At 40.8% G+C, this 19,127-nt stretch overlaps 1 protein-coding gene across 3 annotated transcripts; it reads left to right on the forward strand.

Annotated features, from left to right (window-relative positions):
• Nucleotides 1-9,915: 9,915 nt before the first annotated feature.
• Nucleotides 9,916-14,697, forward strand: mrps17 (mitochondrial ribosomal protein S17). Of its 3 annotated transcripts, none has more exons than XM_034178162.1 (3): nucleotides 9,916-10,012; nucleotides 10,222-10,366; nucleotides 14,341-14,697. In XM_034178162.1, exons 2-3 carry the CDS (start codon nucleotides 10,244-10,246, stop codon nucleotides 14,659-14,661), a joined length of 444 nt encoding a protein of 147 aa, XP_034034053.1. In that variant the 5' UTR covers nucleotides 9,916-10,012; nucleotides 10,222-10,243; the 3' UTR covers nucleotides 14,662-14,697. The 3 variants fall into 3 exon arrangements, with proteins under 3 accessions (XP_034034053.1, XP_034034052.1, XP_034034054.1); XM_034178161.1 differs by having other exon boundaries at nucleotides 9,937-10,085; nucleotides 10,224-10,366; XM_034178163.1 differs by having other exon boundaries at nucleotides 9,993-10,010; nucleotides 10,219-10,366.
• The last annotated feature ends 4,430 nt before the right edge of the window (nucleotides 14,698-19,127 follow it).

Consider the following 19,127-nt stretch of genomic DNA (forward strand, 5'->3'; position numbering starts at 1 on the left):
TGCGTAGGACCGTGGCAGTTGTCCGGCAGCGCTTCTGGTGGGCGTCCATGGAGGCCGACGTTCGGGAGTATGTCCAGGCCTGCACCACCTGTGCCAGGGGCAAGGCAGACCACTCCAAGACACAAGGACTTCTGCAACCGCTTCCGGTGCCTCATCGCCCCTGGTCTCACATTGGCCTGGACTTTGTCACGGGCCTCCCGCCGTCCCAGGGCATGACGACCATCTTCACGATAGTGGACCGTTTCTCCAAGGCGGCCCACTTCGTGGCCCTCCCGAAGCTCCCTACGGCCCAGGAGACAGCAGACCTCCTGGTCCACCACGTCATACGTCTGCATGGGATACCAACTGACATTGTCTCGGACCGTGGTCCTCAGTTCTCCTCACAGGTTTGGAGGAGTTTCTGCAGAGAACTGGGGGCCAACGTGAGCCTCTCGTCTGGGTATCACCCTCAGACGAATGGACAGGCAGAGCGGGCCAACCAAGAACTTGAACAGGCCCTCCGCTGTGTTACATCCGCGCACCCGTCGGCTTGGAGTCACCATCTGGCCTGGATCGAGTACGCCCATAACAGCCAGGTGTCCTCTGCCACAGGCCTCTCCCCATTTGAGGTGTGTCTGGGGTACCAGCCCCCATTGTTCCCCGTGGTGGAGGGAGAGGTCGGTGTGCCCTCGGTCCAGGCCCACCTGCGAAGATGCTGTCGGGTGTGGTGCACCGCCTGTTCTGCCTTGTTGAAGGCCCGGACGAGGGCTAAGGCCCATGCAGACCGCCGGCGTTCCCCGGCCCCTGCTTACCAGCCCTGGCAGGAGGTGTGGCTTTCAACAAAGGACATCCCCCTCCAAGTGGACTCACCCAAACTCAAGGACAGGTATATTGGTCCATTCAAGATCCTGAAAGTCCTCAGTCCGGCCGCAGTGAAGCTCCAGCTCCCAGCTTCACTGCGGGTCCACGCGGTTTTTCATGTTTCCTGGATCAAGCCACACCACACCTCACCCCTCTGTGCTCCCGGACCGGCGCCACCTCCTGCCCGGATCATCAATGCAGAGCCTGCATGGACGGTTCGCAGGCTCCTGGACGTCCGTCGGAAGGGCCGGGGGTTTCAGTATCTGGTGGACTGGGAGGGGTATGGACCTGAAGAACGCTCCTGGGTGAAGAGGAGCTTCATCCTGGACCCGGACCTCCTGGCCAACTTCTACCGACGTCACCCAGACAAGCCTGGTCGGGCGCCAGGAGGCGCCCGTTGAGGGGGGGTCCTGTTGTGTGGGCCGCCAGAAGAGAATGTACTGCTGGCCCACCACCAGAGGGCGCCCTGCCTGAAGTGCGGGCTTCAGGCACGAGAGGGCGCTGCCACCAAGGACACAACCGGGAGTGACAGCTGTCACACATCAACTCATGACAGCTGTCACCCATCATTTTATCACTCCATAAAAGCCGGATGTCATCTCCACCTCGCTGCCGAGATATCATCTACCTGTGAAGGTAATTCTCTGCTAAACTGAAAACATTAACTAACAGTCTGAACTTCTTTGCAGCCGTTTTCCTGTAAGTGTTTCCTTATCTGTGGGATTGGCGTTTGGTGTGATCAGCGACGGCTTCGCTTCACCCCCCAACCAGATAAGTGGTTGACAGGATTTCTCTCCTGTGGAATGCTGCTCACTGCCATTTTAGGCATACATATGTTATATGTCAAACGGCTTTAGTGGGGGAACAGCACTAGCGTGGTACTATGGGAATTGTCTCAGTGTTCTTGTATAAAGGAGACCTCAGTTGTCAGTTGCTACAGTTCTGGCACTAATATATCATCGCTGCACTGCCTTAAATGGGAAACAGATGCCCAAATTTGAGCTTTTCTGCAACATGTTTCTGATTAAGACCAGATTGGTCTGTGGTTGGTTCTGATCCACAGCCAGTTCTGACTCAAGAACAAGACTGTTTACCCCCAACTATCCTTTCATTTACACTAATCTGTCCTCCTTCACAACCTATAACAATGAAGTATAAAAATGGCTCCAAAAGTTTGAACAGCTTAATAAAAGAAGCTGACGTTCAACATTTTACTGAATTCATATCAGAGATGCCAGAATTTAGACTAAATGCAATTACTACAGTTATTTTCATTCTAGCAACTCAACACTTAAAGCTGTAATGGCTTTGAATTTTTTTAACAGTTAAATCATAAAAAGAATTTGTCACCTCTATAATTTCAATCCATAGTGTGCAAATAAAGGATTCGGATCATCTTTTTTTCAACAATATGATCAAATCCACCTCTTCTAAGCAAAATATTGGAATTTTGAACCAGACAAGTAAAACATGCGAAAACATGTCATGACAGATTCACTGAGAAACTCAGTTTCCCAGCATGCCATTTGAGAGAGAAAGGGAACAGCTAGTGTTAACTTCACGAAGCCAAAGAACAGTGGAAGAGTTTTACCAATTACTGAAAGTGTCAAAAAGGGCTTAAAAATGAAATTCAAAGACAGTGACCAGCACAGTTAATAATAAGAGCAATCTGAGAAATTTGCGACGTCCACCAATCTGGATCCAGATCACCTCCAAAATTCAGTGGAGTCTTCCATGTCCTAATGTCTATTTGTGGTGCAAATTTAGTGAGAATCCATGAAGTAGTTTTGAAGTAATTCTTCAAAGCCCATAGAAAGTGAAATCTTGATCCAGAATCTGGATCCAGATCACCTCCAAAATTCAGTGGAATCTTCCATGCCCTAATATCTATCTGTGGTGCAAATTTGGTGAGAATTTGTGAAGGTTCTTTTTTTTTTATGTAATCCTTCAAAGCCTATTGCCTGTTGTGTGGGCCGCCAGAAGAGGAGGTACTGCTGGCCCACCACCAGAGGGCACCCTGCCTGAAGTGCGGGCTTCAGGCACGAGAGGGCGCTGCCGCCAAGGACACAACCGGGAGTGACAGCTGTCCCACATCAACTCATGACAGCTGTCACCCATCATTTCATCACTCCATAAAAGCCGGATGTCATCTCCACCTCGCTGCCGAGATATCATCTACCTGTGAAGGTAATTCTCTGCTAAACTGAAAACATTGACTAAGTCTGAACTTCTTTGCAGCCGTTTTCCTGTAAGTGTTTCCTTATCTGTGGGATTGGCATTTGGTGTGATCAGCGACGGCTTCGCTTCACCCCCCAACCAGATAAGTGGTTGACAGGAGCTGCACGTGTGTGTGATTAGAGGTGGAGGTGACTTTCCACCTTCTGTTTTTGTTACTGGGTGTGCACACACCCACATCTCACTGTTTGTGCTCCTCGCCAGCAGTACCAGATCCGACAGTCGGGGACGGTGATCACCTGGGAATTCGGGACTTGGCGGCTCCAGTATTCTCCGGGTTCTGTGGCGGTGGAAATCGTGTGGTTCCGGCTCTTATCAGGACAGACGTCTTCTATCCTCGAGCCTGCCCACACGTCACCTTGGTGTATTGACTGCTGTCAGATTCTGTGATTGTCTGTATCATCGTTGTGCACATTCACAACATTAAATTGTTACCTTTTGGCTCATCTATTGACCGTTCATTTGCGCCCCCTGTTGTGGGTCCGTGTCACTACACTTTCCCCAACAACAAGTACTCCACGCTTGCTATTTGTGAGGCCTGCAACAGAGAAGTACATCTGAGTTTCTACCCTATGTGTGGAGTGCACGCGCGACCTGCACATCACACAAGTGGCAAGACTGTTCGGGTACATATATTGGGCAGATCATGTAGCATTGTAAAAGGAAAGAAGATGGCTGTCTCCATACCACCGCAATGACTGAGGATGTTGGACCTGTATTGCTGGCTTACAAACCTCGGCCCAGTGTCATAAAGCCATCTAATTTTTTAGTCTACTAAACTTACTTAGTTGACCAAGGTTAGTCACCCAACATTAGTCGTCTAATCTCCGTTTCACATCAACGGCTAAACTTGTCCATTTTCAGGGACATAAGCAGCCTCGCCAGTGCCATTGCCAAGAAATGCCTCCAGGGGGCGAGAGTTTTGTTTTCTTCCAAGTTGGTCATCTGCTACGGACACGGCTGAGTCCGCCGCACCAGAGGAGAAGCACTCCTGGCCTCGGTGTCTATAAACATCTCCAATGGATTATTCCGGTCCCAGAACAGCCGCTCCTGCTGCAAGGCTCTCATTCCTTCCTGCTCCATAAATTGGTGGTACATGATAGCCGCCATTTTTTAGATAAGACATGGAAGTTTTTTTTTTACTAAAATAAGATTAGCCTCTTCTGTACCAGGCTAAAAACATTGGCTAACGCAAAACTTTAGCCGTCTAAGCGCTTTGTGCAACAACTAACGTCAAACGATTTGTCAACTAAGTGAGTTTAGTCAACTAAACAAGATTAGACCACTTTATGAAACCGGGCCCTGGTGAATTGCAAGTCACTCACACTCTATATGCACTGAACATACACTGATCACATGCATCAGACATACTCTCTGCACGGTCTAATGACAGAATTTTCCCCAGGCCTCATGCAAGTCAGGCGTGTAACTTGTACTTGACAAGTACTATGCCTGCACTCTTTTCCAGATTTTCTCCCGGATTCCTGAGGCCCGGCTGTAGGGTTGCCAACTCTCTGAAAAATAAATAAGGGACACCTCACCGCCAGGGCCGACCAGCCGACTGACCATTGCCTTCACCCTTCCCAGCGTCTGTGTGAAACGATTTTTAACCATTTGACTGTTGACTTGACCCTGAATTTAGGTAGGTGTATACATGCATTTGTTCTGATATGAACACATGGAAAACAAATTATTATTTAGCAATTTATTTTTAGTGCAAAATAAATTTTCACTCACAATTTCAATATGAGCATTCTGTCTTCTTTAAAAATAAATCTCTGTAGTGCTATTGCTTAACTTAAAATTGTATAAATTAACAAAAAAAAAACAATAGAAAATTTGCATCATCCAAAACAATGTAACAGTGCAAAACAATGTAACAGTGCACATTTACACATTTAGTGTAATAAAAAGTGCAAAAAATAAAGTCTGAAAAGTAAACAATACTGTTGTCGCGCACCTTTTCCACCCAGCCATTTTCCTTTTCTCATTCTCCCCTGTATTTTTGCATTCTTTTTTGTTTGTTTGTTTTTTTTTTTTTTTTAGGAGGAGGAGTAACGACGTTACAGACATTGCTGTCCGTAGGCATATCTGCAGTGTCGGTGTCTGTATCGATATCAGCCATGCTGCTTTGTTATTGTCGTCCAGCGACCATCGTCGGCTCATGACGTCGGTATCTTCTTACGAGCAGATGTCCCTCGACCAATGAGATAAGAGTGATTCTGTATCGTCAACTCGTGTCTGTCAGCTCATTGGTGAAAAGCTGGAGGGAGGCTGGGATCAAATTTACCGTAAGTTTCCATATAAAGCGCCAGTCAAGATCCAGACTTTTTGATTCTCACAGAAATACGGGACAAACTGCGTCCCGTTTCAGGTCAATACGGAACGCACACTTTTATTTCCAAATAAGGGACGATTCCGTTTTTCAAGGGACGGTTGGCAACCCGGCTGTGAGCTACCATACCCTGCAGCCCATGCATATCGAACACAGATATAGCAAGTTGTGAGTTAGGCTTTAAATGGTTTAGGGTTAGGATAAGTTTAATTTTTCTGCATGAATAAAAACTTTCACAGAATGCATTTGTACAACTTATGTTGTTTTGATGTATTGATTTTTTTTTTCTTTCAGGAGTTTGTGAAGCCACACATGAGTGACTCTTCAGCAGTCCTAATTACATCACTTAAAAGTGTCACTTTATTGTGTGACGAGAACCATCTGCAGTTCAGTGACACTTACATCATGGCAAGAACACGCAAAGAGGTGCATGTAGTACAGACTTGTAACTACTATGGACTGTCAGACAAGTTCTGAATTGTTTCAGTGTTCTGATGGAGAGGTGTCACTGAGAGGATTCCAGATAGAATGAGCTATACTGTTGTGAAAAGCTGGATGTTGAGTAATTTCTTACTTTTAAATTCAGAGAAGACTGAAATGGTGCTTGGTCACTGCACTCATCACATCTAAATGCTGGGTCTGTTAGAGAAGCACAGGGCTAGCTGCTGGTGACCAAATTTAGTAATCTGTCTGCCTCCCTGTTGATTTACTGCTGGTGCAGATATTTCTGGTCGACTGAATTCTGCTCCTTTCCTTATGTCTGAGGCACTAATGACACCCTCAACGGATCCTGGCCCTGCACCCCAGGGCACCGGACTAACCTCAGATTGCCCTGCCCGTTGCACCAATAACTGGAAGTTGTACTTCTTTGGGACCGAACCGGTGTCGCCGACCGAATGGTCCCCCTAAAAATAGGTCCCCCCCCCCGATGTCGTGGTTCATGGATTAACTCCTCATTTCTGCTTCAAACTGCACTCCAGTCATCATCTATCTCAGCAACAGATATCTGACTCTTTTGTACAACAATCATTTCCACATAAATTCAGCATTATTTCATCATAAAAGGCAGCAGAAGTGATCAGAGCGCCACGGCTAAATGAGCTGCGAGCTGATGCGTTCGCTGCGCGTCGGTCATTTCAAAGCGTCATGGAATTTCATTGAGTTTCTGCTTAAAATGACTTTGTTTCTGCTTAAAACTAACTTTAGAATGATTTAAGAGGTTTTACCTTCATCATCTGATGGTTAATAATCCCATTAATCCATTTGATCAGTTTGGGTGAAGAAACTCCATCTCAGACATGTTGCTGTGGTCCGAAATGACGCATGCGCAGATGCAAAAGGCAGACCATTTGGTCTGCTACACTAGAGGTGGGCGATACCGGGAATTTTGGTATTGATCCGATACCAAGTAAATACAGGCCCAGTATCACCGACATTGATACTGATACCAATACTTTTTCATATTTAAGCTTCATGGATCCAAAGGATCCAAAAGACCTAGGATAGAATTTTGCCAAACATTGTATGTGACAAAATAATACTTTATTATCACAATCAACATTTTTGTTTAAAAAAATATCACTCAACACAACTTAAAACAAAATCTCCTGAGGTAGAGGACTGACAAACCACAATACAAGGGTGCGCTGCTCCGTGTTGTGTGACACGGCGCAGCACTGCTCTTACATACAGAGAGTAGACTTTGATGAATCTACGTGCGCAGCAGTGTGTGCGGGAGAGAAAAAAAAAGCTTGAGTATCGATCTTTTTACACAAGGATCATTCAATATCAATACCAACGTTGGTATCGATATTATCGATATTAGGATCGATCCGCCCACCTCTACGCTACACCGGAACTGGTCATGGACACCGATAGATTAAAGACCCATGAAGGACTGCTTTTTTGTCAGTTAAGTGCTCTGTTTTTGTTGCTCTTTTTCTGTTTCTGTTTTTTCGTTTGTTCTGTTTGGTAAGAAATTCTTAAAAAATCTGTAAAAACCTTGCGTAAATGTAGTTAGATTGGTGTACTTTTTTCTTGAATCCAGTAGATGGCGATGTTGCACTGAGCATAGGTTTGCGCTATTTACTTATAATTTTTATACATTTTATATTTCTGTACAGCATTATAAATAGTATTTGTTTGCAATAACAGCTGAAGTACTTTGCTTTGGTAAGGTTAGACCTTACTTGTGTGAAGCACCTTGAGGCAGCATTGTTGTGATTTGGTGCTGTACAAATAAAATAAATTGAAATTGAATCGAATTTGCAATGCTTTATTGTGCTCAAGGGTGCAGTTTAGAACTAGAAATTGGGGGGGATAAAGTGTGAGGCCCGCAGGGCCGAAGCCCATAGGCTGGGGGTCTGGGGCCGCTTTAGGCCCCCAGAAGCCAACAGTTTCTAGATAAGCTCAGATGCATTCTGAACATCCAGAACAGTAATTTTAATGTTTTGAGAAGACCATAAAGTGGACACCATTTGACTTATGCAATTTGAAACTGTGGATATAAGTACTTTATTCTGAGAATAGCCAGCATTGATTTTATTAACATCCTGGTGTAAGGTATCATCACATATGTAGAACTCAAAAAAGAATGATAGGTTGAGTTTTCATTAAAAAAAAACAAGCAACTGCAATGTGGTAAAATGTATTCATAAATATGAAAGAACAGGCTCTTAATAATTATTAACTATCGCATACTGTATTTTTTTTCTCTCAAGATTTGTTTTTGCATAAGTTTGAAAAAACAACAGATCATAAGTTTAGGATAAATTACTTATCATGAATTTAATTTTCGAAGTCACACTAATGACAACACTCATACTGAACATAATTTTGCTTGTATAGACTGATTTTGGAGATCAAGCAATAATTGCAGATGGGCTTTCTGAGGTCCCAGATAGCTTTTCTGATTTCCTTTTCTAACTTTCAGAATTTAGTAAATTAGCATATGGTCCATTGACACTAGTCCCTAGAGGCAACTATTTTTGGCTTCAAATCTGGGCAAATGCAGTCCCAGAAAATTCAGAATGTGACAAACAAGAAACAGGTGTTGGAAACAATTACATTGTTGTAATCAATGCTGCTAAAAATACAAACTTGCAGAAACAAAGATACTATTCTGACATGGTTTTGCACATAAGACTGACAGCATGTTTCAAGTACACACATATATGTCAGAAGGTGGGGGGAGCATACCATATTCTGTCCCCCCTGGTTGAAAAGGTGGGGGGGACATGTCCCCCATCCCCCACCAAATTGCGCCCATGATTGTGCTAACAGCCACCAAACTCTACATTTTTTTCTGCTATAAGATATTGAATAAAGGTTACACCAACTTTGTTCCCATGATATTTGTGTTATGCATAAAAACAAGTTTTCAGCAAGCAATTAGTTAAGACCAAATCAGCACACACCTAAGATATTTAAACCTGCTGCTTCTGGCCCAAATCAGGGAGAATTCAAATGTCAGTAAGCACCCAAATATCTGTCCCTACCTGTAAAGTACCAGTTTGTTGGGAGTTACTGATTCGTCAGGAATGATCTCTTGCTATCCTCTGTATTTAATCAATGGGTTATTCATTAATTTCCTGTTAGATTGCAGGATCATCAGTACTGGCCTTTACACAGGTTCTGTGAGTGCTGATTGGACCAGGGGAAAAAATCTCTGACTTATGGTGTTCATCAGAGCTGTGTTCTGGCTTTTGCTCTGTTCAGTTTTTGGATGTTCTGGATCTTCGGTAGGGTTGTGCAAACCAGCAGCTTTCTTGGTGAGGAAAGGTTTACTGACCTTGACTTCACAATGCTGTGATCTTTGTGGAATCATTGGATAGCTTGATGGCAGCACCTAAGTATCTGAGTGCGGAGTCATAGTGTCAGTGTTTATGACTGTCCTGGATCAAGAGTAAGATCCAGACCTTCAATAACTTCCTGGACTTAAGTATCAGAAGTGAATGTGTATGTGGCAAAAGTGTTGTTGCTGAGATATTACTTACAAGGATATGACCTGATCAACTGTTGTTGCCAAAGTGTATCTAAAGTGTCCAATTTTCAATGTTCGAAAAGTATGTATTTGACATAATGATTATATTATGATACAATTTCAATAAGTTTTGACAGGAGCAAATGTGGTGATCTGCTGTATCCACATTATACAATATTTTGAAAGTATTGATTTTTTTGTTGTTGTTGTTGTTATTACCGTACATTAATCTGTTTCTGTGTCTGTTAGATTTTTTTTTAATTTTGTAGATACTAAACCGTTAGTATTTTCCATTTTTTTAAATTTTTTCCTCCGATATGAAGCAATCAGCAATGTTTCTCTGATGCCATCTAGTGGCCAAATGAAGAACGTCATGTTTTTCCTTATAACTTGCTCGGAATTAAGATTTTTCTCTTCTTACATATAAGTGACCCATTTAACATGTTAAAGTAAGTTATTTCTACTACTGTTTGCTTGTACATTTATCAGCTAGATTAAAGGTTTGAGATGCGACGTTTCGTGTTCTGTCCCTAATACTTGCCGTCGTTACGTCATCAAAACGAGCCGTGCACAGGCATGGCAGACGATGACTTGTGACCTTTTTCTTTTCATCTACTTAGGTGATTTTTTTATTGTTTTTATCCTGCCATTTGTTTTGTCTAGCACATGTTCATACTTATTTAATTGTTGGTGGTGAATAAGTTTATCAATGATGTACTTATTTTGTGTTAAAGTAAACATTAGCAACAGCTAAGCTCCGAGCCTAGCTAATCAACATGTTACAGAAATGGTAAATCTGTACACTTATTTATTTTTAATTTTGCTATAGAGCTTGATCGGAGATTTCCAGAATGTCTGTGAAGAAATCATCAGTCCATGCCAAATGGATAATCGGAAGAGTAATTGGGACTAAAATGTTTAAGACTGCCAAAGTGAGAGTCACACGGCTGGTTCTGGATCAGTACTTACTCAAGGTAAAATTTAAGTGACAGTTTACTGTTGACATGATTGTTCTTTAGCTTATTCCACAATCATGTCGGAGAGTTTATATCTGTCAGTCAAATAAGGATGTGGTTCAGTTTATGAATGAGCATTTCAGCCTGTCAGGGACTACAGATGGAAATTAGCCTACGGCTGCGTGGACTCCACAGTTGTTTCTTTACATTTCAGTCAGACTGAGTTCTGTAGATGTTGTTTTTATTCTCTTTGGTTTGGAAATGTTTCAGGAATTAGTGATCTTTTATTACTATGTTTAGTTTACCACAGGGCTGTCACCGTTCAGAATAACATAATGAGACCAGATTATAGTCAAAAACAAGTCGAACCTTGCGAATCCAGACAGGCTGAGAGGTCTGATTTGAGGAAGGCAGCAAGCTTTAAGTCAAAGGCTTTAAGCAAAATTTGGAAGAACATTAGAGCTTGACAGACAGGGAACGCGTCTTGTAACACAACCCCAAATCCCGTAGTTCAGGATCTGTATTCCTAAAGCATTCTAAGGCTAAAAGTAGCTCTTAGTAATGTCATTCTAAGAAAAATATTAGAATCCCTTGAATTCTTAGAATTTTCCTTTGGTAAGATAAAATTTATTCAGAAAGCATCTTAGGCCTTAAGAGAGCTCCTAATGTGCAAAACTGTTAAGAGGAGGGAGGAGGACTCTTAAACAGACAAGACCACAGAAAGACAGAAAGGAAGGAGAGATGTTCTCTGTATGTTGAATGGCAGTGATTCAGTAACACGCTACCAGCTTGATTGTGCAGGGATAATGTTTGTGGCTGACCTCATCAGGAATGAAATTACTTTTCGTACCTAGTGTAGTAACATAACGCCTGAGATAAAGGTCATCACAACATTGCAATACCTGGCTGCAGGAAAAATGTAAATTGCATGTAAATTCTATAACATTCATACAATTATCAATATCAATGTAAGCAATGCCAGCAAGCTGCAATCTCCGCTCTCGCTTTGGATTGCATCACATACCAGCGCTTCTCACACTCGTCTCTTGTGTGCAATTATCAGTATGGAGAGTAAACATAATAAGCTAATCCATATAATAATCAGCATGTGAATGAGTTATGTTGAAACATTTTGAAGCTGTGTAACAATTAATTTAATTTTGCTGAGTTTCATCATCATGACATTAAATTATTTTCATGATTACACATTTCTTAATACAGTTCATATGATCTGTTGATTTTACTGTCCATTCATGACTAGGAGTGCATTTGTTTTTTGTTTTTTTTTTCTCTTTCCCTTTTTGTGACAACCAATCACAACTCTTAAAGGACTGTGTCATACCTAGCAATGGGGTCAACCCCGCCTCCTCACAAAGAAAATAAATGTTTCTTCTTGCTCAGAGTTGCTCTCAGACACTTCCTGGCTCACTCTTAGGCTAAGATTCATTGCTAGGAATCTTTAGGCTAAGTTGGGAGCGCTCTAAGAGGACTCTGGGATCCTTTGTGAATACGGGCCCTGGTCCGTAGCACATTTCATTACATCACAGATTCACAGAATGTGAATTCAACACCTGAGTAAAACATAAACTACAATGGGCTTTGATCTGAAAGTGAAATTATTAATAGTAATATGAAATATTTTGTAAAATATGAGTGAAAACATCACAAGAACTTTCCATCCACCTTGAAGAACACATTTATTTTGCGTGGAACCACAACAGATAAAACACCATAAATTTATGCTTATCAACTTGAGCAGAGGTTCTGAGCTCGTGTTGTATCGTACTGCTTACAAAAATTGAAATCAAAGTACAAAAACTGTTATTTTTCCAATAGTACAGTCACTGACTACAACCACAACTCTCACTCGCTTTCCACCCTTCACCTTTCTGCTTTTTGCTTTGACCTGACTTGGTGCATGTATATAAACACGACATGATACATTAATTACAAGGTGTAGTTATCACCCTATGCATCTGTCCATTATTAACTACATCTAAACCATTTGTTCTATTTCAATTAAGCTTCACAGACTGGTAAAGCACCATGTAAGGATGTGCATGGAGGAAAATAAATCTGGTTTGGACTTTTATTTATAAAAAAAAAAAAAAGGCCCAGACCAGAATTATTTTCTGTATGTATGTATACATACTGATGTACTGATGATTTATTAAAATACATTATTTTAATACATCATATTTGATCTACATCATATCTACATAGTTGGCCACTTTGTTAATTCAGGTATTTCATCACAAGCAATTTACTATCACCAATATATAATATATGTCAGTAACTGGTGTGGCAGAATGGGGAGTATCATTTTATGAGTTTGATCAGATATCTCATGTACCTGTGTGACTTCTATATAAAAAAAAAATGCTGTGCTTTATAAATAAATGGTGCAGCAATTAAATTCATTTTGCATGAAGTGGTAAATGCAGTTTATACTCTCTCTCTCGAAGATGCATTTTTGAACAGCTGCCTCTTATAATCCAGGAAATACTCTATGGTATTAAATCACTTAGAAACTTGTAGATACGTCAAGGTGCACTCCTACAAAATAATAAAAGGAAGTCATCTCAGTTGTATGATAGGATAGGACTGTGGCAAAATAATGGGTAAAATTACATCAAACATTATTAAATGCAGATGAATTTTAGCACATAGTGAACACTGATGGACTGAAAACACTAGTAGTTAAGCAGATAAGAGAATATTTAGAGCAGAATCCTGCAAATGTTGATAAAAGCATCAGATTCAGCAGAAATACTCCTTAGACATTCCTCTTTTGAAAAAAACGATTGGCCACTTGAATTTTCAGTCAGCGTTCAGGTAGACGTCAATTGAAGAATTACACAGGGGTCAAAATTAAAAGATGCTCCAATCATATTGAAACCTATACCACATTATTTACCTGATCATAAAGATTCCAAAAAGGTATAGTTTGGACTATCTGTGACTGAATTCTATGGAGTTATGGGATAAAAACAGCAAGAATGGTGACAAAGCTCAGTGTCAGTTTATACAGGGGTCAAAAGTTAAAGTTGGTCCAGTTTTGGTAAAAAGTGATGCAAATTATTAGTTGATTTAACAGGGTTTTTAAAAGGAATAGTTTGGACCTTGTATCATGCTTAGTTATCACGTTACGGGGTAACGTGTCACATGTCATAGAATCCAATGGACGTTGACCTTGTTGGACCTTTACTTTGCAGACCAAACATTCAACACTGTCAAAACTACTCCATTTATTAATCCTATTAGCTCAACTATTAATTTGCATCACTTTTTACCAACATTGGAGCAACTTTAACTTTTGATCCCCTCTGTCACCATTTTTGCTGTTTTTATCCCATAACTCCATAGAATTCAGTCACAGATAGTCCAAACTATACCTTTTTGGAATCTTTCTGATCAAGCAAATAATGTGGTGTAGTTTTCAATATGATTGGAGCATCTTTTAATTTTGACCACTGTGTAATTCTTCAATTGACCCCTACCTGTCCACCGATTGAAAATTCAAGTGGCCAATCATTTTTTTCAAAAGAGGAATGTCTAAGGAGTATTTCTGCCGAATTTGATGCTTTTATCACCATTTGCATGATTGTTTCAGTTATCTGCTGCACTATAGGAAACTTCATTTGGGTTTCTTCTACGATATGCTTTCTGTAACTGTGTGTGAGCAGACTCCTGCATGTCAGTGAATGTAGCACCAGACATGCAGCAGCATAGTAGTAAAAACCATCTTTGGCCAGTAAATGCAGGATTGTGCATGACACAAATACAAGCTCATCCAGTTTGCTACACATGATGTTCTGAAAGCACAGCTGTCTCTGATTTGTTTTTTTGTTTGTTTTGTTTCAGAAAAAGCTATGTGTGTGTCAAAATCATGCTTTTGACATCAGGAAATGTGAATACTGAAAGTGCAGTGGAGTACTGATTGGTGTTTATCCAAAGAAGTCTAACGATCCTCACTTTTGTCTTCCCTTTAGTACTACAACAAGAGAAAGACCTACTTTGCCCACGATGCATTGCGGCAGTGCACTGTGGGGGATATCGTCCTTCTAAAGGCTCTGCCTGAGCCCAGGTCTAAACACGTGAAGCATGAACTTGCTGAGATTGTTCATAAAGTAGGCCGGGTGGTCGACCCGCTGACTGGAAAGAAAGTAGCAGGAACTGAGTTTCTTGAGTCGCTCACTGACCTTCCACACGGCCTGGGTGGCGAGACGTCACTAACAGAGAAATTACAGGAGCTCAACATCTCATCTGTCCCCCACGTCACCGAATCAACACCAGCACCCACGTCTTCTTAAAACTGAAAAATAATAAAATAAAATCCAGCATGTAATATTTCTTTTTAATATGTTCATGGAAAATAGTTTTTGAAGATCTACCTCTGTAGGTCATCTGGATGTCAAGTCATTCTCAAGTCATGAATTGGCAAGTCTCAAGTCAAGTCCCAAGTCATTCTCAAGTCATGAATCGTAAGTCTCAAGTCAGCTTGCAAACAATTGGTAGTCATTATGGCTTGAGACTTGACTTGAGACTTGTGACTTGCTAATTCATGACTTGAGAGTGACTTGCTGGTGACTTCATCCCACCTCTGCTCTTTTGTTCTGATTGATGTAATGGTAAGGAGTCCGAAGCATTTAGGGAGTTTCACATCATGGACCATCAAGGCCCAGATCTGAGTTCACTTCACCCTAATGTCCAGTCCAGTGAACACTCTGTAGTGTATTTGAGCACAGGTCAAAGAAACGTGCAACGATCCACTTGAAAAGGTGGTCTCAAGTACAGTTCATATGCACTAACACCTGGTGTGACAAGCTGCCAATGTAGTATGTGATGTAATGTGACTGTTTTGTTCAAACATGGCAGTGAAAGGATCTCTCTGCTTAGGAAATTAAATGCTTGGTGGAATTTTGGGCAGACAAAAATGTACAGTCACAACTGGAAATTAGAAAAAAAAATTCAGATGTTGGAATAATTCAAGAGTAGTTACATTATGTGGCTGCACAACAAATGTTGGACAATGGTGACGATGTAAATGCGCTCTGGTGTCAAACAACATAATGTGAAAGCTGGCTATAGGATAGGGGCCACAATTATAGTCAGACAGAGTATAAAGTAATATGAAAACACCCTCAGTGAGATGAGACAACTGCTTATTGCTCACTGCCGCAGTCCCTCAGTACTTGTTCCATCTGCTGGAGCCTTTTAGGAGGCAAAGCTGGAAATACTCTGGTTCCTTGGAAAGCTACAAAATAATGGTAGTCCATGAGCCAGTAGTCGGTTTTGACCTACGAGTAATTGTAATCGTAATTGGTACCACTTAAAGCAGACCTGGGCAGACTGCGGCCCGGGGGATACATGCGGCCCTTTGCATGTCTCTGTCCGGCCCTCATGAGGTCTGTGATTATTATTACATATATTAAAAATGTCAAGCTTCTGTGTTGCAAATAATTAGAGAGGTTTATTTAGGTATATTTAAATATTTACATATTATTACAATAATAAAAATTACCTATAAAAGCTATTAAATAGGTAATTTTTTGTAAAATTTGTAATGGGAGACGGCCGAGTTATCGATGGTGTGGCCCTCGGACATAATTCAGGTTCCCTATGTGGCCCCTTGTAAAAATTAATTGCCCACCCCTGACTTAAAGGGACCACACGACACTTAGAAACTAGCTTCAGTGTACCACAGCCTACACAACAAGGTATGGTGGTCATCCCAGGGGACGAGCTGCAGCCAGGTAGGAGTCAATGCAGAATAACACGGGTGAAAATTTTAAAATGGTCCATTCATGTTGAGAAGCATATCGCATTATTTGTCTGGTCATAAAGATTGCAAAAGGGTACAGTTTGGACTATCTATCTATGACTCAATTTGGAGTCATGGGGTAAAATACCTGACAGTGTGAGGAAAATATTTAAAAATGTCATTTGTTGAAAATAATTGTATGCCCATTTTGTGTGGCCTTTCTGCATCTACAAACTGATTTATGAAGATAAAATTTCTATCAGCTAAATGCAGTGAACAGAATAACCCTCACATTTCTTCAGTAATATTCCTTATTAAATATGTTAAATTACTGATTTAACCAGGTTTGTCATTTATGAGCTATGCACAAACCATAGAGGCTAAAATGACTAGAGGAGACATTGGCTTTCACTTGAATAATTGTTTATTTTGAACATGTAAATAAACTTATAAACAAGTGCACTTTGCAGAAAATATTCACAAACTGAAAAGCATAAAGCAGCAGAAATTGTCAAGACACTTTGTTTTCATATTCGATAAGTAGTGAGAACTACAGAATTTATTTAGGCCCACCTCCTCTCTATAACACTCACTAATAGTTGTCCAGCTCCTTAATTTCCCTTCATTTATTTACATAGATATTACCTTATTTTTTTGCAAATCAAAAATATAGATTCATAATATCCTTATCAAATATCTAAAATTATCAAGCAAAATTCAAGTTCAATACTCAGAAATATATCATAAAAATGCAAATGAATTCATTACTCATACAGTGATGTGAAAACATTTGTGCGTCCTTTAGCTTTTTACATTAGAAATTTTTATTCAAGATTCAAAGTGTTTATTGTCATACATATATATATACACACACACACACACAGCAAGAACAAGCAAGTTTCTCTGTGCAATGAAATTCTTACTTTGCTGTCCACACTGGTGCTGAGTTATATATAAATAGTAAAAAATACAATGGCAAAAATATCTGGTTTATACAGTGTCTGATACCTACAGTGGAATGTGCAACACAGTTGTGCAAAGTGTGTACAAAATGTACAGTGATGTGGTCCACAGTTGTGACTTCTGTCAACTGTTCAGGACACTGATGGCAGAGGGGAAGAAAGTTTTTAGTGCTGATGTTCTGCATTAGATTACAATTTGTTCATGTAAATGGGGAATCTTCTTCACAGACTAAAGTTAATTATGGAGTTCCACAAGGTTCTGTGCTAGGACCAATTTTATTCACTTTATACACGCTTCCCTTAGGCAGTATTATTAGACGGTATTGCTTAAATTTTCATTGTTACGCAGATGATACCCAGCTTTATCTATCCATGAAGCCAGTGGACACACACCAATTAGCTAAACTGCAGGATTGTCTTACAGACATAAAGACATGGATGACCTCTAATTTCCTGCTTTTAAACTCATAAAACTGAAGTTATTGTACTTGGCCCCACAAATCTTAGAAACATGGTGTCTAACCAGATCCTTACTCTGGATGGCATTACCCTGACCTCTAGTAATACTGTGAGAAATCTTGGAGTCATTTTTGATCAGGATATGTCATTCAAAGCGCATATTAAACAAATATGTAGGACTGCTTTTTTGCATTTACGCAATATCTCTAAAATCAGAAAGGTCTTGTCTCAGAGTGATGCTGAAAAACTAATTCATGCATTTATTTCCTCTAGGCTGGACTACTGTAATTCATTATTATCAGGTTGTCCTAAAAGTTCCCTAAAAAGCCTTCAGTTAATTCAAAATGCTGCAGCTAGAGTACTGACGGGGACTAGAAGGAGAGAGCATATCTCACCCATATTGGCCTCTCTTCATTGGCTTCCTGTTAATTCTAGAATAGAATTTAAAATTCTTCCTCTTACTTATAAGGTTTTGAATAATCAGGTCCCATCTTATCTTAGGGACCTCGTAGTACCATATCACCCCAATAGAGCGCTTCGCTCTCAGACTGCAGGCTTACTTGTAGTTCCTAGGGTTTGTAAGAGTAGAATGGGAGGCAGAGCCTTCAGCTTTCAGGCTCCTCTCCTGTGGAACCAGCTCCCAATTCAGATCAGGGAGACAGACACCCTCTCTACTTTTAAGATTAGGCTTAAAACTTTCCTTTTTGCTAAAGCTTATAGTTGGGGCTGGATCAGGTGACCCTGAACCATCCCTTAGTTATGCTGCTATAGACTTAGACTGCTGGGGGGTTCCCATGATGCACTGTTTCTTTCTCTTTTTGCTCTGTATGCACCACTCTGCATTTAATCATTAGTGATCGATCTCTGCTCCCTTCCACAGCATGTCTTTTTCCTGGTTCTCTCCCTCAGCCCCAACCAGTCCCAGCAGAAGACTGCCCCTCCCTGAGCCTGGTTCTGCTGGAGGTTTCTTCCTGTTAAAAGGGAGTTTTTCCTTCCCACTGTAGCCAAGTGCTTGCTCACAGGGGGTCGTTTTGACCGTTGGGGTTTTACATAATTATTGTATGGCCTTGCCTTACAATATAAAGCGCCTTGGGGCAACTGTTTGTTGTGATTTGGCGCTATATAAAAAAAATTGATTGATTGATTGATATGACAAAAACAAACATCTGGCTTTTTATATTAAAATTTCTCAAATGATGCCCTTTACCCTTTAAACTCACATTGAAAAGTAACCTCTACATCAGGAATTAAAAACAATTCTAAAAGCCAAAATGATGGTGTGCATATAAGTATCTTAAAGTATAACACATGTAAACCATCAATTTTGCATCCAGTTTCCTTCAGACAAGTCGGGATGGATACATGAACATTTCCAAGACATTAATTTTATCTTGGACTTGATTTATATAAGTTAGGAAATATAAACAGTATAGTACTCGGTGGTACATCTGTCCAGATGTGGCAGTTCCGTTCCCAAAAACTGAGTGACTGTGCAAGAAGGAGACTCGTGAAGAAAGACAATAAGACAGCCCTGAAGATGTTCCTGGCTTCTGTGCCTGCAACTGAAGAAATTGTGCGTCATCCAAGTTTTGCA

The sequence above is a fragment of the Thalassophryne amazonica genome, chromosome 9 (genome assembly GCF_902500255.1).
Source record: "Thalassophryne amazonica chromosome 9, fThaAma1.1, whole genome shotgun sequence".
In the NCBI taxonomy this organism is placed as follows: Eukaryota; Metazoa; Chordata; class Actinopteri; order Batrachoidiformes; family Batrachoididae; genus Thalassophryne; species Thalassophryne amazonica.